This window comes from Centruroides vittatus, unplaced genomic scaffold (assembly GCF_030686945.1).
Source record: "Centruroides vittatus isolate TY-2023 unplaced genomic scaffold, ASM3068694v2 contig_1158, whole genome shotgun sequence".
In the NCBI taxonomy this organism is placed as follows: Eukaryota; Metazoa; Arthropoda; class Arachnida; order Scorpiones; family Buthidae; genus Centruroides; species Centruroides vittatus.
The window spans coordinates 101,667-118,831 of NW_027120744.1; the positions used below are offsets into that span (position 1 = coordinate 101,667).

Consider the following 17,165-nt stretch of genomic DNA (forward strand, 5'->3'; position numbering starts at 1 on the left):
CAGTTGTTATTTTTGGAAAGTTGTTCAGAACAAGTTTTTTAAAAGAAATGTAAATTCAAATTACCATTCAAACTATAAGTTTAAAAAATTTGTACATGTGTTGTCTTGCGCATAACAAAGATTCAACCAATGACTATACTGTCGTGTCAAATAGAGCCTGCCAGGCCATTGACAATATTTCTTCCTTAAAATTTATACAATGCTGCAAAGTTAGCTTTAAAGATTTTTATGGCCTGGTGTAGTCTTTTTTTTCAGGTGCTACAGTTACTAACTGTAGAACCTGAGAAAGAACTCAGGAGGTGTTAGAAAATATTTGTCCAGAGAAAGTTTTTTGTTTTCTTCACACCAGTTGTTGGTTCTGTGTTAGTTATTATGTATTTCTCAGTATGTCGTTATTTATCTTAAAAGGATTGGCAATTAACTTGAGAACTTTAAAATACAGTAATATATGATACCTTTCATATTTTATTTCAATTCAATATAAGTTTTCGGTTAATACACTGCACTAATATCATGCAAATAAACAAATATTTTATTTTTGAATGATTAAATTGAATTCACCTTACTTCCAATAATTTGGCAATCTCCTTCATTTGATACAGTTTTAATTCTGTATATGTTGGACTCCTGAAATTGTACAGTACATTTAGAACAATTGTAAAAGTTGAAGACCAAATGTAAAAACATTTTGAAGTCTTTTACATGTCTGCTCACTGAGAGATTTTTTTAAAAACAATTTGCATATATATAGGCAGAGAAGAGCTTATAAAGAAAGATCAAATCCATTAATTTTAATTGTGTTTTGACAGTTGCAAATAAATGCATAGAATACTTCAAAATGTTTTTTGTATTTAGTCTTCTTCAATTTTTACAATTGTTCTAATATATTTCATTCTAAATTTTTTCATTTTTACTTTTACAAAATAAGTGAATTTACCACTAAATGTGGAAAAATGGAAATCATTTTAAGTATATTTTTCAGTTTCAGATAATTGTAACAATGGATTATTACATGGATTGTATAAATTATTAGCACTGATTTGACAAAAAATAAGATTTGATGTTAATTGGAGAAAACAAATTTTTGTTTCATTCAAAATTGTAATAAAATGCTCATAAGACAATGATTAATGTAATGATTATCTTGTTAGATTTGATGTTGTTTTTATTTTATTTTATTTTATTTTCTTAATTTTTAACTTTTTCTATCTTGTGGGCATTAAGAGTGTTTTTTTAAAATGATATCCATTGTGGGTTCAGCCAGGACAGCCACGTGATAAGAGACAAAGCCTGACATTTTTAGAACTTACTGCCCATGAACAATTTTTGAGAAGTTTCTTGTTTTGGTTCAGTCCCAGATTCCTTGAATAGTAGCCTGATTCTTTAATTATCTTGGCCATCTAGCTATCCAAATTAACCTATTATTAATTGCTCTTCCTGTGGAATCTATATAGAATAAAATAGATATATTTTTTAAACATATGTTATAAAATTTATTATAAAGAGTGAATATAATTAAAAGTGAAAGTATTCTTTTTAATAAGTTTTTATTTTTTATGTATTGTATCATTGATGTTTTGGATTTTTTTTATGTTCTCCAGAAAGGTCTGTTTTAGAATGCTGTTGATCTCTTTCTAATTATGATCTGAACTTCTGTTATGATTTGGAAATGCTGATGTTTTAAGTCAAGTTTTAGTTTGTTGCAGAGAAAGTAGTCAGCAGAAACAATGTCTAGCATGTAAGGTGGATGAGAAAGCATAGTAACACTTTTTGTCAAAAATTAATTTATAATCACAGTGTAATGAGCTTGTTTTCATAGAATATATAAAATATGAAATTCTTAGCTAGTAAAATGTATTTTAAGAACTTACTGCCCATGAACAATTTTTGAGAACATGCATTGTTATATGCATTGCATAATGTAATTAACAGCATAATTTGCATTATGCTGTTAATTACATTAACAGCATAATGCAAATTAATTATTCAGTTTTTGTTTACATAATTTTTTAACTTAGAAATGTTTTGAAAACATTATTTACCATATGAAAATTGTGAATAAAATAGTTAAAATATTATTAATTATAATTGAACTGGCAATATTCAAAACAGGGTAAGGGTAAGTTCATTCTATCTAATTTTCCAGTATGATGAAAACAGTGTCCAGAGGCAATACTTTTGAAACAAAAATACCTATTTACCTTTTTATTTACCTTTTTATTTACCTTTTTATTTGAAATAAAAATACCTATTATACTCTAGGTTGGTGTAAACCAATTATACCCTACTATTTTGCTGTGGACTGCCCTTATTTTATATGATTGTTTTATTCCATTATAAATCAAATTTCCAGGATATCTTATTTATTATGTTTTATCAAGTCAGGTAATATATTCAGATCAAAATCATTTATCTTTTAATCTGAAATATCTTCCTCATCTTCATTGTACTCTTCTAAGTTAATATGGCCTCATAAGATTCCATATGCATTGGATCCATGTGTTTTAGTACCCTACTAATATCCTCCAATTTTTTTCCATTGATTGGTACATGATCATTGTAAGTGACAACTGTTGGAAGTGGCAGGTTAACATCTTGTGTTTTGAAAAGATTGAAGATACAGAATGTTAAGCTGTCTATGCAGCATAGGTCATAAGGAGGGCTTTACCTAAGTTGACTGATACTTCAAGCATTCTGTACTTACACACTCCAAGAAGCTGACGGTTTTTATTTGATCTCTTTAATTCGATGGAAGCTGAAGTTTTTTTTTGAAGTAAGTTGGCCACCATTGCTTGAATCTATAGATAGATAGGTATAGGTACATTTTGAGAAGTCATCATCATAACATCAAAGGGATTTTTCTTTTTGGTTTGCTTTGTAAGATCTTTGTACTGTGCTGAAACATAAATCCTGTTAGACTTTCTGATGATTTGTCTAGCCAGCCCAAAATCCCTATCACCAAACTAGGTTTAGTGATTTTCAAAATGGAATAAATAGAGAACTTGTCCCAATTTGATTTACAATGCAGAAAATGAAAACCCACTGCAGTTGAACTTTTCAAGGGATTGTACCCTTGTTTCACATTATGAAAGAGGAACATTTATATATTCAAAATATATCCTAACCTGTGTTTCATCAGAAATATGACTTACCCCTTTTTGAATTTCACCAATTCAATTATATTGTTACAGTTCCAGTTTATGCTTTATTATTTAGTGTTGCTTTCTCTCAATTAAAAAGTAGTTATAATTGTCTATTCATAATGGTTTGTCTATTCACAATAATCATAAATATGTAATTGTAAAATAATAATAATTTTGTTAAAAATTCAATCATTATATAGATCTAAAAATATAATTTATCAACCTACTTGATGCTTTTTAAGCTGATCTATAGAGTCTAATTGGAAAGTGCTTTGCAGTATATTTATTTTGCTACTGATAATTACTTATCTGCATCAGTAACAGTAATACTTAATAAAGGCTATCATTATTGTTATTAAGTACTATCAAGCCAGTGTTGACTCAGAGTAACTCTGTAGATAATAGTTGTCCTGAACTGTATTTAGTCTTTAGTCAAGTGGCTGTTCATTTAAAAGGTTGTGTGTATAACATGAAAAGTCATAAAGGAACAAACTGATTTTAAAAAATGATTAAGTTACAGAAAAATGTTTATTAATTTTTTAGCTGTTTTTAATAATTTAACTTTATTTCTAATGAATTATCATTTTCAATTTTCAAAACAACAGTTTCCAAATGAAAATTTTTAATTTGTTAAAATTGTTAATTAGAGAAAGATATTTTAAAACAGCTGAATTATTAAAATAAGAAATTTTATTATATAAAAATAATTTATTCTGTTCTTAATCCATAACTGTAGAAACTGCAAACTGCTTTCTTTCGCATTATGGAAGCCATATAGGCTTCCATAATGTGAAAGAAAGCAGTTTTTTCATGACGCAAGTTTATGCAAGGTTTAAAACACTGCATATGAAGTTAGTCTCTTAGCTATAGCAATAAAAAAAGTCAGTGAATGGTATTCATATAGTAGAAGTGTAAAATATATATAAGTAACTTTCAGTTAATTTTTTTTGTACAGTACATGAGTCTTTGCTACAATTTTAATTAAATTTTTCTTATTTATATCAATAAATTAATTCTTCTTTACTTGACATAAATCAAAAAATTGTTTAAGTTGGTAATTATGAGTTTAAGGATGAATCTTCTGGAATTTTAATACATTTCTATGTTTTGAGAATTCTCATTTGTGTATACTTTTCCAAGTGAAACTCAGGTCTGATCACACTCATATATTAAATCAGCATTTTGCTAATTTTTAATGTTAATTAATAATTAATTTTAATGTTTTTATCATTGACACTTTCAATTTAAAGAATGAAGTTTATTTTTGGTTAAATTGAAAGAGAAAACTGTAAATTAATAAAAAATTTTGAAAGTCAGAAAAACTGTATGCTTATGAGTATGAAATGTTCGAAGCACATGCATTCATTACTCCACTATCTCCTAAACTGTGCCTTTCAACAGATCCCTAGAGTAGAATTAAATTATTATTATTATTAGTATTGTTTTGCTTATATATACAGTATATATTTTAAAACAATGTCTTTGTTTTAAAAATTTTTATTTAATTTAAATGATTTTATGTTTTTTTAATTTAAACTTTATTAGTCATTTTGAATAAAGGTAAATATTATAAGAAGTATCTTTTTTTCTATACTGTAATATGCTTTTTTCTTCTGAGAATTCAGGGAGTTTTAAATTTGCAGATTCCAGGTTAAGAAACAGTACAGTATTTGAATTATTTTGGGTACCAAGGTAACAAAAAATGAATATCCAGATACTAAAATTTCTACAGTGTACAAAACTTCTACAGTATTTGTTTGTTCTTCAAATTGTACACGATATAAGCAGTATTCTTTACAAGCATTATAATTTAACAGCCTCAATTTTTTTCTTTCCTTGCCTTTTTAAGGTCCAGCTTTTAGGTCTGTATGATGATGATAGAAATATTTTACAGTATTTTGAATAAATTGAGTCTTTATATATAAATATTTATGTTTTCATCTGAATATTTTATGTATCAGTAAGTCCATTACAGTAATTTTGCCAGGATAGTTTGTCATAGGATTTCTTCTCTGTTTGTCATTTTGGTGTTGATTATTGATCCAAGCAGCTTGAAATTATCTACTGTTTCATTTTCTTTCCATTGTTGGCTTCCTTAAATTTAGTGAATATAACTATTACTATAATAAAAGCATATAATTCAAAATATGTTTTTATAAATTAGAAAAATTTTAAAGGAAACAAAGTAAAAAGGATTTCTTTCAACATACTTTTTAAAAGTAAAAAGGAATTTAATGAATATTTTTTTAGTTAAATATTTTGTAATTATATTCACCATCTAGTTAGATTTAGAGATTAAGCCATGAGTCTGATTTTGATTGCTTATATATCTTGATTTTAATTTTTGATTTAACTTTTAAATTTGAACTTGTGATTTAATTCATTATTGTTAGTAATTTAAGTATGTATTGCAGTTTGCAAACTGATTGGGTTTGCCTTAAAATAATAGGGATATAATTAATTTTTTGATGATTTCAAAATTTTAGTTTGAAACGAGTCACCAGTGAAGGAATTTCTTACATTGTTGCTAACTGTTTAAAATATTTTTACAGACACACTTTCCAACCGCTAGATGTATGTTTATCTTCTCGATGGCTGATGAAACTTTTGCATATGTCAATTAAAATATTTATTTGAATTTATATATCAGTTTTAAAATTTGTATTCATTCTTTTGTGGAAATGTTCTGCTTGGTTTAAATTTTAATTTTAGGAGTGTTCTATTTGGTTATATTCCATTATCTGATGATGTTCATTGTAGGTGAATGAAAGCATTTGTGATAATAAAATTAGATGCTTTTAACTGGTTTTTTTTTGGATTTTTCTGAAACTGAAAGATTTAAAGCAATGTTTGAGTTTTTTTAATAATGTTTGCAAAGAATGAAAATGAACTGTGGCAGAATGTTTGTTTTGTATTATGTTGAGATATTTCAAGGTAAGATACACAAACTATATTAAATATGAAATTTAATGAATAGAGGTTGATATATGTATTTGTAATTTTAGGTTATAACTATGTGGCCTGTGACTGTTAAAAGATCACATACTAGATCAAGTGAATAAATTTAAAAAATACAACTCTCTTGAGACCATAAAAAGTGGTCTAGAATTACTCAATGCTGGGGTACAAAAATGTATGATCTCATGTCATGTGTCCAAATTATGAACATTGAGTGATTTATATACTAAATAATTTGCCAATTCTTCCACATCAAAGATCCACAGCATGGATGACATTCATATTTAATTTTCATGTTATAATATGTTATAATATTTCTTGCTTGTTAGTCAACAATTTCATTTGATTTCATTACTTATTTCCTGTGGCATTATGGAATGCCTGTCAATAGCCTCATTTTCACAATGTAATGTTACAAGTATAATGATGAGTTCTTGTGATCTATGATTTTAACATTATGCTATTTATAACATTTTAAACATAATAGAAAATACTAATGCACAAACTTGCAAATATAACTAGTCTGCATGTGCTAAAAGCTTTCAACCAGATGCAATAAATTATATAGGTTCATGCATGATATAACTTGTTCTATATTATCTGTGTATGTTGTATCTTTTAAAATGTGCTTTATGTAGTTTTTGCATTATTGACCTTATCTTGCATAGCAATCATGAATCCTTTTGTCTCAAAAAGGCATCCTAAGCCAGCTAATGATTTGATTCAGTTTTGTCATTATTAATGTTTTATATTTTATTAATATTATTTGATAAATAAAACGAAAATGAAACAAAATTATTAAAAATTTTGTCATTGGGGTCATTTTGTGTTTTCTGCACTTGACGTAGTTTAGATAGTTCTGTCTAAAATATTTGTTTTCCTTGTTTTATTTATTTTATAATCATATCTACAATGAATTGCTAATAAAAATAAAATAAATGGGGGGAACATTTGAGATGATACCTTCTAATCTAAACTCATATGACACTTTTGTAGGATTGGGTTTTAAAATACAGTGGACAAAAAATTGGACATGAAGAGCCACATGTATTTGCTATAGCAGAGTCAGCATATAACCATTTACAAGAACATGGAACAAATCAGGCTTGTGTTATCAGTGGAGAAAGTGGAGCTGGAAAGGTAATAATACAAAAACAGATACAAATTTAGTTTAAAATATTTTTTATAAATATTAAAGATTATTATATATAATATTATATAAGATTTTATATATTAAAAATTTGCTAGTATTATTTATCAGGTTTTACTTTACATTATAATAAACAAACTATACTCAAAACTACAGACATGGGATGCATTCAGCAAATAAAATGTATGCAGCACTTTAGCTCAACACTGTAAGGTTGGCTGAATGTGCCCTTAGATTGAATTAAATATTTATTTTAGATTTGTTTGGTAAACTAATTATATATTATTAATAAATACAAAAATGCTTGACTAAAACCAAATGAACTGCTGAATTATCAGATTATAATATGGCTATGTAATTAATTAAATACTAAATAATTTATCCAGTGGTAGCATGGGGGCTAGGGGGCCATCAGAATCGAGATTCGAAAGTTTTATGTAGGGATCCTGCCATCAGGTTTGTATTATCAGACACACCTCCAATTTAGACTTTAGATAACACTGAGATACATAAGGTGTGAGGGTAAGAGTTACTCTGAAGTTCAAAGAATGAACCTCTCAGGAGGATGAATATAAATTCAACTAAACCAACTTAAGAATAAATAAAAAATTTTTACAAAAACTAAACATAATGTGAGATCCCGGGGAAGTAAGAGGGAGTCGTACCTTCCGTTCCGGCGACTCACTTGTCAAGGATGGCTGTTACGTTGACGGTGCATTACGCGTTACGCGAGTGGATGAGGAGGAAAGATGGGGTCGACGATAAGGCGAAGCCGACAGTCAAGAAAGACACCATTTTATAACAAAACAAGATTTATTAAAAGCTAAACGAACTAAACTACACTTCTACCCTCGTATACAAAAAGGGGGTCCGGAGAGAGAGAGTTTACAAATATTTTCATACCTCTTAACAAGTCCGTAATAGACGGAGTTCGTAATAGACGAACATTCTCTCAGAAGTGACGATGATGTTCGGGATGACGGAGAATCAGTTAATGGGACGATGGCACGTAGAACCTTAGAATTCGTAGACTGGACAATGGCACTTATAAAACTAAGAAACTTAGAAACTTTCGGGTTTGGTCGACGGCGTAGTGCACTTCGTAGTGGAGAGACGATCGGAGAGCCCTTTAGGGGGGAAAGGAAGCGTCTTTTATAAGTTTTTCTTGACGGGAAAACCTGTCACGTGATCGATAACGGATCGCAATTTGGGCCATAGGTGTTCCCGGACTTTAAATAAATGACTAGCTCGGACGCTAACTGTAAACCATTGTGCAAGATGATCTACCTGCATCCGAGGGAACAACGGCTTGTTGATAGTTAGGGGGCGATCGTTGCCCGTCGAGGGTCAACAATTTCCCGGGTATGGAATGTTGTTGATTAAGTCGTTTATAACTGGAGTGAAAAAATTCAGAAATTTCTAGGTTTTTAACTTCCAGATTTCACAATAATATTAGAATTAAGTCTGAACATGTCAATAACAATATACAGTGGAACCTCACTTAACGAGCATAATTCGTTTCAGAGTCTTACTTGTAATGCGAAACACTTGTTAAGCGAAACAATTTTTCCCATATAAATTAATGTAAAATATGATGAGTTCCACGCAGAAAAAATGCTCAAATGTTTTTTTTTTTGTATAACATTTATTCAAAAAAAATTGTACAATATACACTGTTAAGGAGCATGAATCAGCATCATCTTTTCTTCCAGTGCAGAATGAACCATCCTGGAATGAGAATTTGATTTGCAGAAACGAAAAAAAAAAATCACAGATAATATGTTTGATAAACACTTCAAACGATATGCCAAATTCTTGGGTTATGTGGGTTATATAATTAAATATTAGAAATTAATTAATTTGACTAGAGGTAGTCAGTCATGTTTCCATCTCGTATTAAATTTAATTATAAATAGTTAATTTTTAATTCAGACATTTCTAAAATTTAATTTGGAATCGGGTCATTAAATTTAATGACCCAAGAATTTGGCAAATCGTTTGGCCTGTTTATTATATAACGGGCTATGGTTGTTGATGTTTATAAGTAATATGTGTGAACACAAGTTTGGAAAAATATGTGATCACAAGCAACACTAAGAAGCTAGCTGAACGAGTGCTAAACACAGACTGATGGAGCATGCTGCATGCGCACAATTTGGGACTTCCCCTCTCCTCATCACTCATTATGCGAAAAATTGCTTGTTAAGCGAGGCAAATTTTTACAGTTTGTTTTTCTCATTATGAGAAATACTCGTTGTGTGAGGTGCTTGTTAAGCGAGGTTCCACTGTACCTATATCTAGATAGACGAAGTCTATCCTTGAAAGTTAGCCTATTTGTATACTATTAAACCTAGTGGGAGGAAACCCAAACTTTGTGACTCACAACATACTAGGAAAAGAGTTGTCTTTTCTTTGGTTCCTTTTTCTTTTCTTTTTTTTGAGCCCTATCTCTCATTACACTGACTCTATCTTTACCAAATTTGATACTCCTTTGGTGTGACTTTACTGTTGTGTTCACTTTCTTCTCTCTGAGTTGACTCTTTCTAAAGGAGAGAAGAGTGAACACAACAGTGTTCACTCTTCTCTCCTTTCCTCTCTCCTTTTTTTCTCTCCTTTCTTTCTTTCTCTCCTTTCCTCTCTCTCCCTTTCTTTCCCTCTTTCTCCTGTTTTTTTTCTTTTGTGTTTTTTGTCATTCCCTTTTGTTATATTTTTTTTTTCCTGACCAATCATGATTTTATTCTGGAGGAAGTTGATGTAATGAAAAATTAGCTTGATTGGTTATTTTTAGTTCTTCTCTCTTGTCTAGTATGAATTGTGTGTGAATGATGTGAATAAAGTATATAAATAAACATCATCAAACCCGATATATTTTAAAGCTATCGTCCAACTAAAGCCAAATAATTATCATGAATAAAGTAATAACTGTATTTAACACTAGTTGAAAAAGGAAAAATGAAACTCATTTCCTTCATCTTTTTCTCTGAATGTTATGAGATTAATAACAATTAATTGATAATTTTTTTATTATAATTTGCATCTCTTGACTATTTTTAATCTGTATTGCTACAAATTTAGAAGAGAGGGTTCCTAAATCAAGAAAATAGGCAAAATTTTTTTTACAACACTACTTGATAACATAAAAAATCATGATGTTGCATTAGGGTGTCCTCTCTGACAGCTAATAATTGTTTGATGAACAAACAGACAGGACAAAAAAAAAAGGAATATAAAATACATATATAGTTTAAAATACAATAAAATTCCAACTTATTATTTAAAGACATTACATTATTTGCTTAAAATAAGTTTATTAAAATTAAAATTGTACTAATAATGGTAATAATAAATAATAATTCAATAATATATTATATATATTCAAAATAATACTAATAATAATAATTCAAGAATATATATATATATATTCTTGAATTATTATTATTAGTATTATTTTGAATATATTTGGAATATATATATATTTAAAATTTCACCATAACAATCAAAATTTAGTGAAAATGGTGGGTCTCACAGGTAGGCATCTCATGCTAGTTGAGGCCAATTCTTGTCTTTCAGAAATTCTAAATTAAATTAAATTTATTACAGTTTTTAAATACATAGCCATATCATAGCCTGATAATTCAATAGTTCATTTGGCTTTAACTATAAATCAAGTTTTCAAGATTGTGTGTGTGTGTGTGTGTAATTATTAATATATACCATACTGGAGTGAAAGCTTAAATCAGCTGAAAATCATGGAAGGCCAAGGTGCAAATCATCCTTAGCTAATGCAGTGAGGGGCTTGTGTAGTTAAATCTCTTAAAATTAGTTTGGAAGTGAAGATTAGATAGAAGTTTAGATAACATAATTGACAATGCATTTGCACAATTAGTAGAAATTATGGATTTGAGTTCCAATAAAATTACATTAGCTTTTTAATTTTAGCAGGATGGTATTTCATCAAAACGTTTTCAACTCTTAAATGTCATCTTTACTGATTTTCTGAAAAGAAGAACAAAATGAAAAAAGAACATTCAAATATGGAGCATTATATTCCAAATTCAGTTATATTTTCCAGTTTTTAAATAAAGAATATTCCAGTGCAGGAATAGTTCTTAAAAACAAAGGCAGACAATTGCTAGATTACATCAGATTATATTAATGCTACTTTACTAATTAAAATATCAAGCAGTTTGACCTAGAGATAGATGGTAGGTGTCTCCTCTTCATAAATTTAATAATTAGTTTAGAAGGTTCTGGAAGAAAGAATTGACCTGAAGTTCAGATGGAGGTCCAAGTTGTGTAACTGGCAACACATCTGTATTGCGAATGGGAGTTGTAAGTTTAAGTGTCACTTCAGACTGCTTCTTTCTTCCAGAACCTTCTTAACTGATTATTAAATATTAATTTAATTATAATTATTAAATGTATTAAGAGAGGGCACCTATCACCTATCTCTAGACCAAATTACTTAATATTTAATTAGTAATTAGTAGCATTAATATAGCTCAATATAATCCAGCAATTATTTAAAAATTGGGTTATAGATATTTGTATTTTTTAAAACTTAAATTTTTTAGGAAAATATAATGATTGTCTAAATTTCAAAGTGACATATAGTTTCAAATAGTTTAAAATGACTTTTCAGTTAAAGAAATCTAGTTTTATAACTTAGCCCAAGTTAGTAGCAAATAAGTTAAAATATGATCACTGTATAGCTTATAAACTGCCCATTACATCTCAAAAAGGACATTCCATGCAGTAGAGATGTCCTGTTGATCCTTGAAGTCAATGCAATTAATTGTTTACTTAGAAAGATGGTTGTGATTGATAAATTTCAAGCTGTTCCAATGATTTCAGTTCTACAAACAAAGGATAGAAAGAAATGTAAATAAAAAATCAGTAAAAATGGAGAAATAATGTAATAAAAAATTTTGATATAATATTTATAAACTTGAAGATGGTCTTTTTATAAAACTGAATATATTAGTTATTAAAAAAGTTCTTGCTGCTTAAAAAGGTTTGAATGACTTAGTTACTAGATAATTACAACTTACTTGAGCTGTGACCGGTGTGAAAACTGGTCACAGGTTCAAGTAAGTTGTAATGATCTAATATACACCCCGGTGTGTATGAGGAAGATATGTTGACTTAGTTACTATTTTGACTGTTACTTTTTATATTAACCCAGCTTTTTTTACTACCACAGTTTTAGAATCTGTGATATATGTCTCTGTAGGGTGCAGTCCTTATATCTGCTTCAGGCTCTTTTAAACATGTCTGGAGGGACATTGCCCCCTTTGTATTCTTGCCATATGTAGAATCTCTCATCTTATAGGTAGATTTTATATACTCCAGGAATTCTAAGCCAGCATTGTGAATCTTTCTCTTTGTATAAGAGCTGGTTTACTATTAGAGCTGTAGATAAATGGACAGTGAGGTGGCTGAGCCCCCTTAGTTTAGTTGGCAGTACTCATATGCAGTATATATACTTTTGTTGTTGTCATGTAAATTTAGGCTACTGTTACGTTTTTACACTTTAGCTGAAGATCTAGTGCTGGCTGGAAAAACGAAAAATACTAGTTATAATTTTTTTATCTTGTTCCTATAGGGGCTGTTTAAGTATTATATCAGCAAAAACTTGCATTTTTTTATCTTCTCTCTCCTATCATCACTAGTCATTAGAAATCAAAGTACTCCTCTAAATATATCACCAGGCCAGAAGTTAAAACTATTTGCAAATACACAGAATTATTTTCAAACAATTCTGTGATAACTGGAGAGAAAAATGATAGGTGCAATCTTATATCATTAAAACTCACCCTCTCTCATGACCTAAATGAATCCTTCCTTCCTTCCTTATAAACTATTGATGTAATATTTGAATGGTCCTTAGCCCCAGTGATTTATTTTTGGCTACAAGAATGTATCTTTTATAAATGTGTAACACTTCCCCGTGGGGGGAATTTCAAAAAATCCCTTCTTAGTGTACAGTACATTCGGAGCCAGGATGTACATTAATTTGTACCTTTTAATAAAACTGAACTGAACTGAAACTGTACAGTACATTCTCTTGACATACCCTATTAAAACACAATCAAAAACGCGTTTAAAATAGTATAATAAAAGCAGAGTTCTTCACAGTAAGCCTTAATCCTGTCCCTCTCCCCGCTGGGGAATATCGAAAAATTCCTTTTTAGTGTATATTCTGTTGACGTACCGTATTAAAACGCAATTAAAATGCAAAAAACCACATGTAAAATAGTATAAATAGAAGCTGAGTTCTTCACAGTAAGCCTTAATCCCGTCCCTCTCCCTGCTGGGGAATATCGAAAAATTCCTTTTTAGTGTATATTCTATTGACGTACCCTATTAAAACGCAATTAAAAACCCAAAAAACCGCATCTAAAATAGTATAACAGAAGCCAAGTTCTTCACAGTAAGCCATGATCCTGTCCATCTCACCCCCCAGGGGGGATTTCGATATGTATATTATATAAAAACACGTGTGTATTTGAATGCAACGTTGTGTCAAAATTTCAAAGGAATCGGTAGGAACAAACAAACGTTATATTTTATTTATATAGATAGATAGAAAATGATCTGCTTTAGTTAATTCTCACAGAGAAGCATAATGCCTCACAGAAAAGCAAACTTAGGTCGTCGGAAGTTAGCGCCATCTGTTGGACATAAAAGCCTTAATCCATATATAAATATATTTTTGAAAGGGGGGAAATGGTGGTCTTTACATGTGCCAGAAACCTTCGCGGGAGTGTATTAAACAACTTCCCGAAGTTTCGTGGCAATCGGATAAATGGTGTGGTAGTGCATGAAGGACAACACACACACACACACACACACACAGACATACATTCATTTTTATATATATATAGATTGATGTAATATTTGAATGGTCCTTAGCTCCAGTGATTTATTTTTGGCTACAAGACTGCTGTTCCAGTCCCATATACTTTATGTTGTATTTTCAAGATTGTACTGTATTGTTTTAATTTGTGATGAGATATAATTTCATCTATTTTGTTGTTGTTTTTGTTTATTCCACAACTTTGAATTTAAAATAATTCAACGTTGTTAAAGTTACTTGAAGACATTCCTTAAATTTATTGTTTTAAAGTGTTTGTTTCGTTAGTCAAATTTTATTTCATTTTAATGTTTAATGCCTGAATATGTTGTTGTTAATGTTATTTTCAATTACATTATTTATATATATATATATTATTATTTACATTTACATTATGGTAATACATATACATATTTTTAATTTTTAGACAGAAACTACCAAATTTATTCTTCAGTATCTTTGTACTGTTACAACAAATGTTTCCACTTGGATAGAAGAACAAATATTAGAAGCTAATACTATTTTGGAAGCATTTGGTATGTTTTCTTATTTTTTATTTTATACTTGTGAAAATAATTGGCTATTGCTACATAAATGCCTCATCAAATTAAATATTTAACATAAATTAAATATTTAAAAATAAATTTAAAATAATGTTTGGAGACTATTAGTATATTGATTAAACAGCTTGAAACTGATATAAATATCAAATATACTATTAATGAAATTTAAATATAGTATTATTTTAATTACTGAATATGCAAATTCATGCATTTATGAAATTTGTGAAGTATAGAAAGTAAAAAAATGATTAGGGATTATTTCGTGCAAAATACTACAAAACTAGAAATTTCCTTGACAAGTATGGACTACTTTCTATGAGAAAGTAGAGATTGAAGAATTGAGAAGAGCACAGATTTCAAGAAATATAAGAAGAGTATCTAATATTTCTACAAATTAAGTAGCCTACTGCCTGTGGAGGCATAGTTAATGTGTGATAATACATTTTAAATAACAGGCTTGTTAGATTGTTATTTCCACTTGGATAATAGAACAACACATAATCACTATAAAAAAAATTTTTTTTAAATCGTTGTAGAAGTGACACAATGTGGCTATCTTTCTTAAAATTTAAATTTTAAATTGAATGAAGTATGTTTAAAATATGCCATTTGCCAAAATATTTAAAAACACAACTTAAGAGAAATTCTGTTGTGAAGCATGAACTAAATGAGGTTACTGATGTCACTGCAATGCAAGTTCAATCATCAATCTGAAATCAATAAAACATTTATTCTATAGCTAATATTTCCACAAAATAATAGCTTATACTTTCTGTCAGAACATAAAACAAATATAACCAAAATTTCATCTGGATTGGACAAAATTGCAGGAGTTATAAGGAATTCACACACACAGAGATGACAATTTTTAAGTTTTTATATTATTATTATTATTCATTACATAGAAGTTTTAATAAAAAGAACATTTAAAGGACTAATTTAAAGGAGCATTTGAAATGTTTTTTATTATAATTTTATTATTTATTAATATTATATTATATTTAATAAGTTTCTAATATCAACTAGAGAGCTTTGCCTCCCACTTGCTTTGCTCTCTTGCTCTGTGGGTTTTGTCCTTTTATTCCTAACATAAACTATTCATAAAAATTTTCTGTTGATTGGTTTTTGGTGCTGCTGTTTCCATTTTTTCCACAAAAATGTTTTCTGGTAGCAAAAGTGTTATGATGATTTTAAGCTAAGTATATATATAAGTATTTTATATATATAGAGTACATTTATTATCAACACCTTATCCAGAACCTGTTACTGGTGTGTTCTTTGAATAATACAGTTTATCATTAAAACAACTTCTTACATAATACTGGAATGCATATACTTTACACTTGAGAACCTTAAAAGTCCAGTAATAACACTTTAATAGAAAACTAACGTTTTTGATCGTATTCCAGTCTTCCTCAGGTTTGTAAACCAGTAAGATTTGAACTTGGAATGAAAAGAACAACACACAGTGCGGCAATTATATTCCGGGACTGGATCTATAAAAATGAAACAAAACAATTTTATTCAAATCTTTTTATTAAATTATTCAAAATACTCTCCTCCTGCTTCAATACACTTTTTACAGCGATTCAATAGTGATTCAAATGCCTGCTCAAGCTCAATTTTTGGTATTGCCTCTAATATGCACGTAGACTCTCTTTGGATGGTTTCAATATCATTAAAAATGCGTCCTTTCAACTTCGTTTTCATTTTTGGAAATAAAGAGAAGTCACATGGTGCTAAATCGGGGGAATATGGCAAATGATTCAACACACAGACTTGATTTCGTGCCAAAAATTGACGAACAATCAATGATGTGTGACTCGGTGCATTATCGTGTAACAAACACCAGTCATCAGAATTGTGATATTCTGGTCGAATTTGACGAATTCTTCCCATTAATTGTTGTAAAACTCCCAAGTAGAAAGCAGCAGTAACTGTTTGACCCTGTGGGACGAACTCACGGTGGATGATGCCTTTGCTATCGAAGAAAACAATGAACATTGTCTTGATTTTTGATGGAACTTTTTGTGTTTTCTTGGCTTGAGGTGATGATTTTGACTTCCATTCGGCACTTTGTCGTTTTGTTTGTGGGTCATATTGAAAACACCAGGTCTCGTCACCAGTAACAATTGATTTGAGGAAGGTTGAGCTGTTATTTGCTGCTCATACAATCTCTCTGGAATGTTCCAGTCTCATCAATTTTTGCTCTGGGTTAGTGTGTGCGGAACAAATTTAGCTCAGACCTTTGTTTTGCCCAAATCTTCTTTAAGAATTTGTCATATTGTCTCTTTGTTAATGTTTAATGCTTGTTCCATCATTCTCAGTGTCGCATTGCGATCGTTGGATACAAATTCTTGCACTTTTTGAATCGAATCTGCTGTTCGAATTGTTTTTGGCCTTCCCACACGTTTGTCGTCCTCCAGTGATTGTCTGCCTTCCAAAAATTGCTTGTGCCACTCAAAAGTCTTTGACCGTGATAAACACTCACTTCC

The 17,165-nt window shown here is 29.5% G+C and overlaps 1 protein-coding gene across 1 annotated transcript in view; it reads left to right on the plus strand.

Annotated features, from left to right (window-relative positions):
- Myo81F (Myosin 81F) overlaps window positions 1–17,165 on the plus strand; it is a 124,517-nt gene that overhangs the window by 23,231 nt on the left and 84,121 nt on the right. Inside the window, 2 exon segments of the mRNA XM_067275827.1 lie at window positions 7,098–7,241; window positions 14,535–14,643. Coding sequence (XP_067131928.1) covers window positions 7,098–7,241; window positions 14,535–14,643 — 253 coding nt within the window.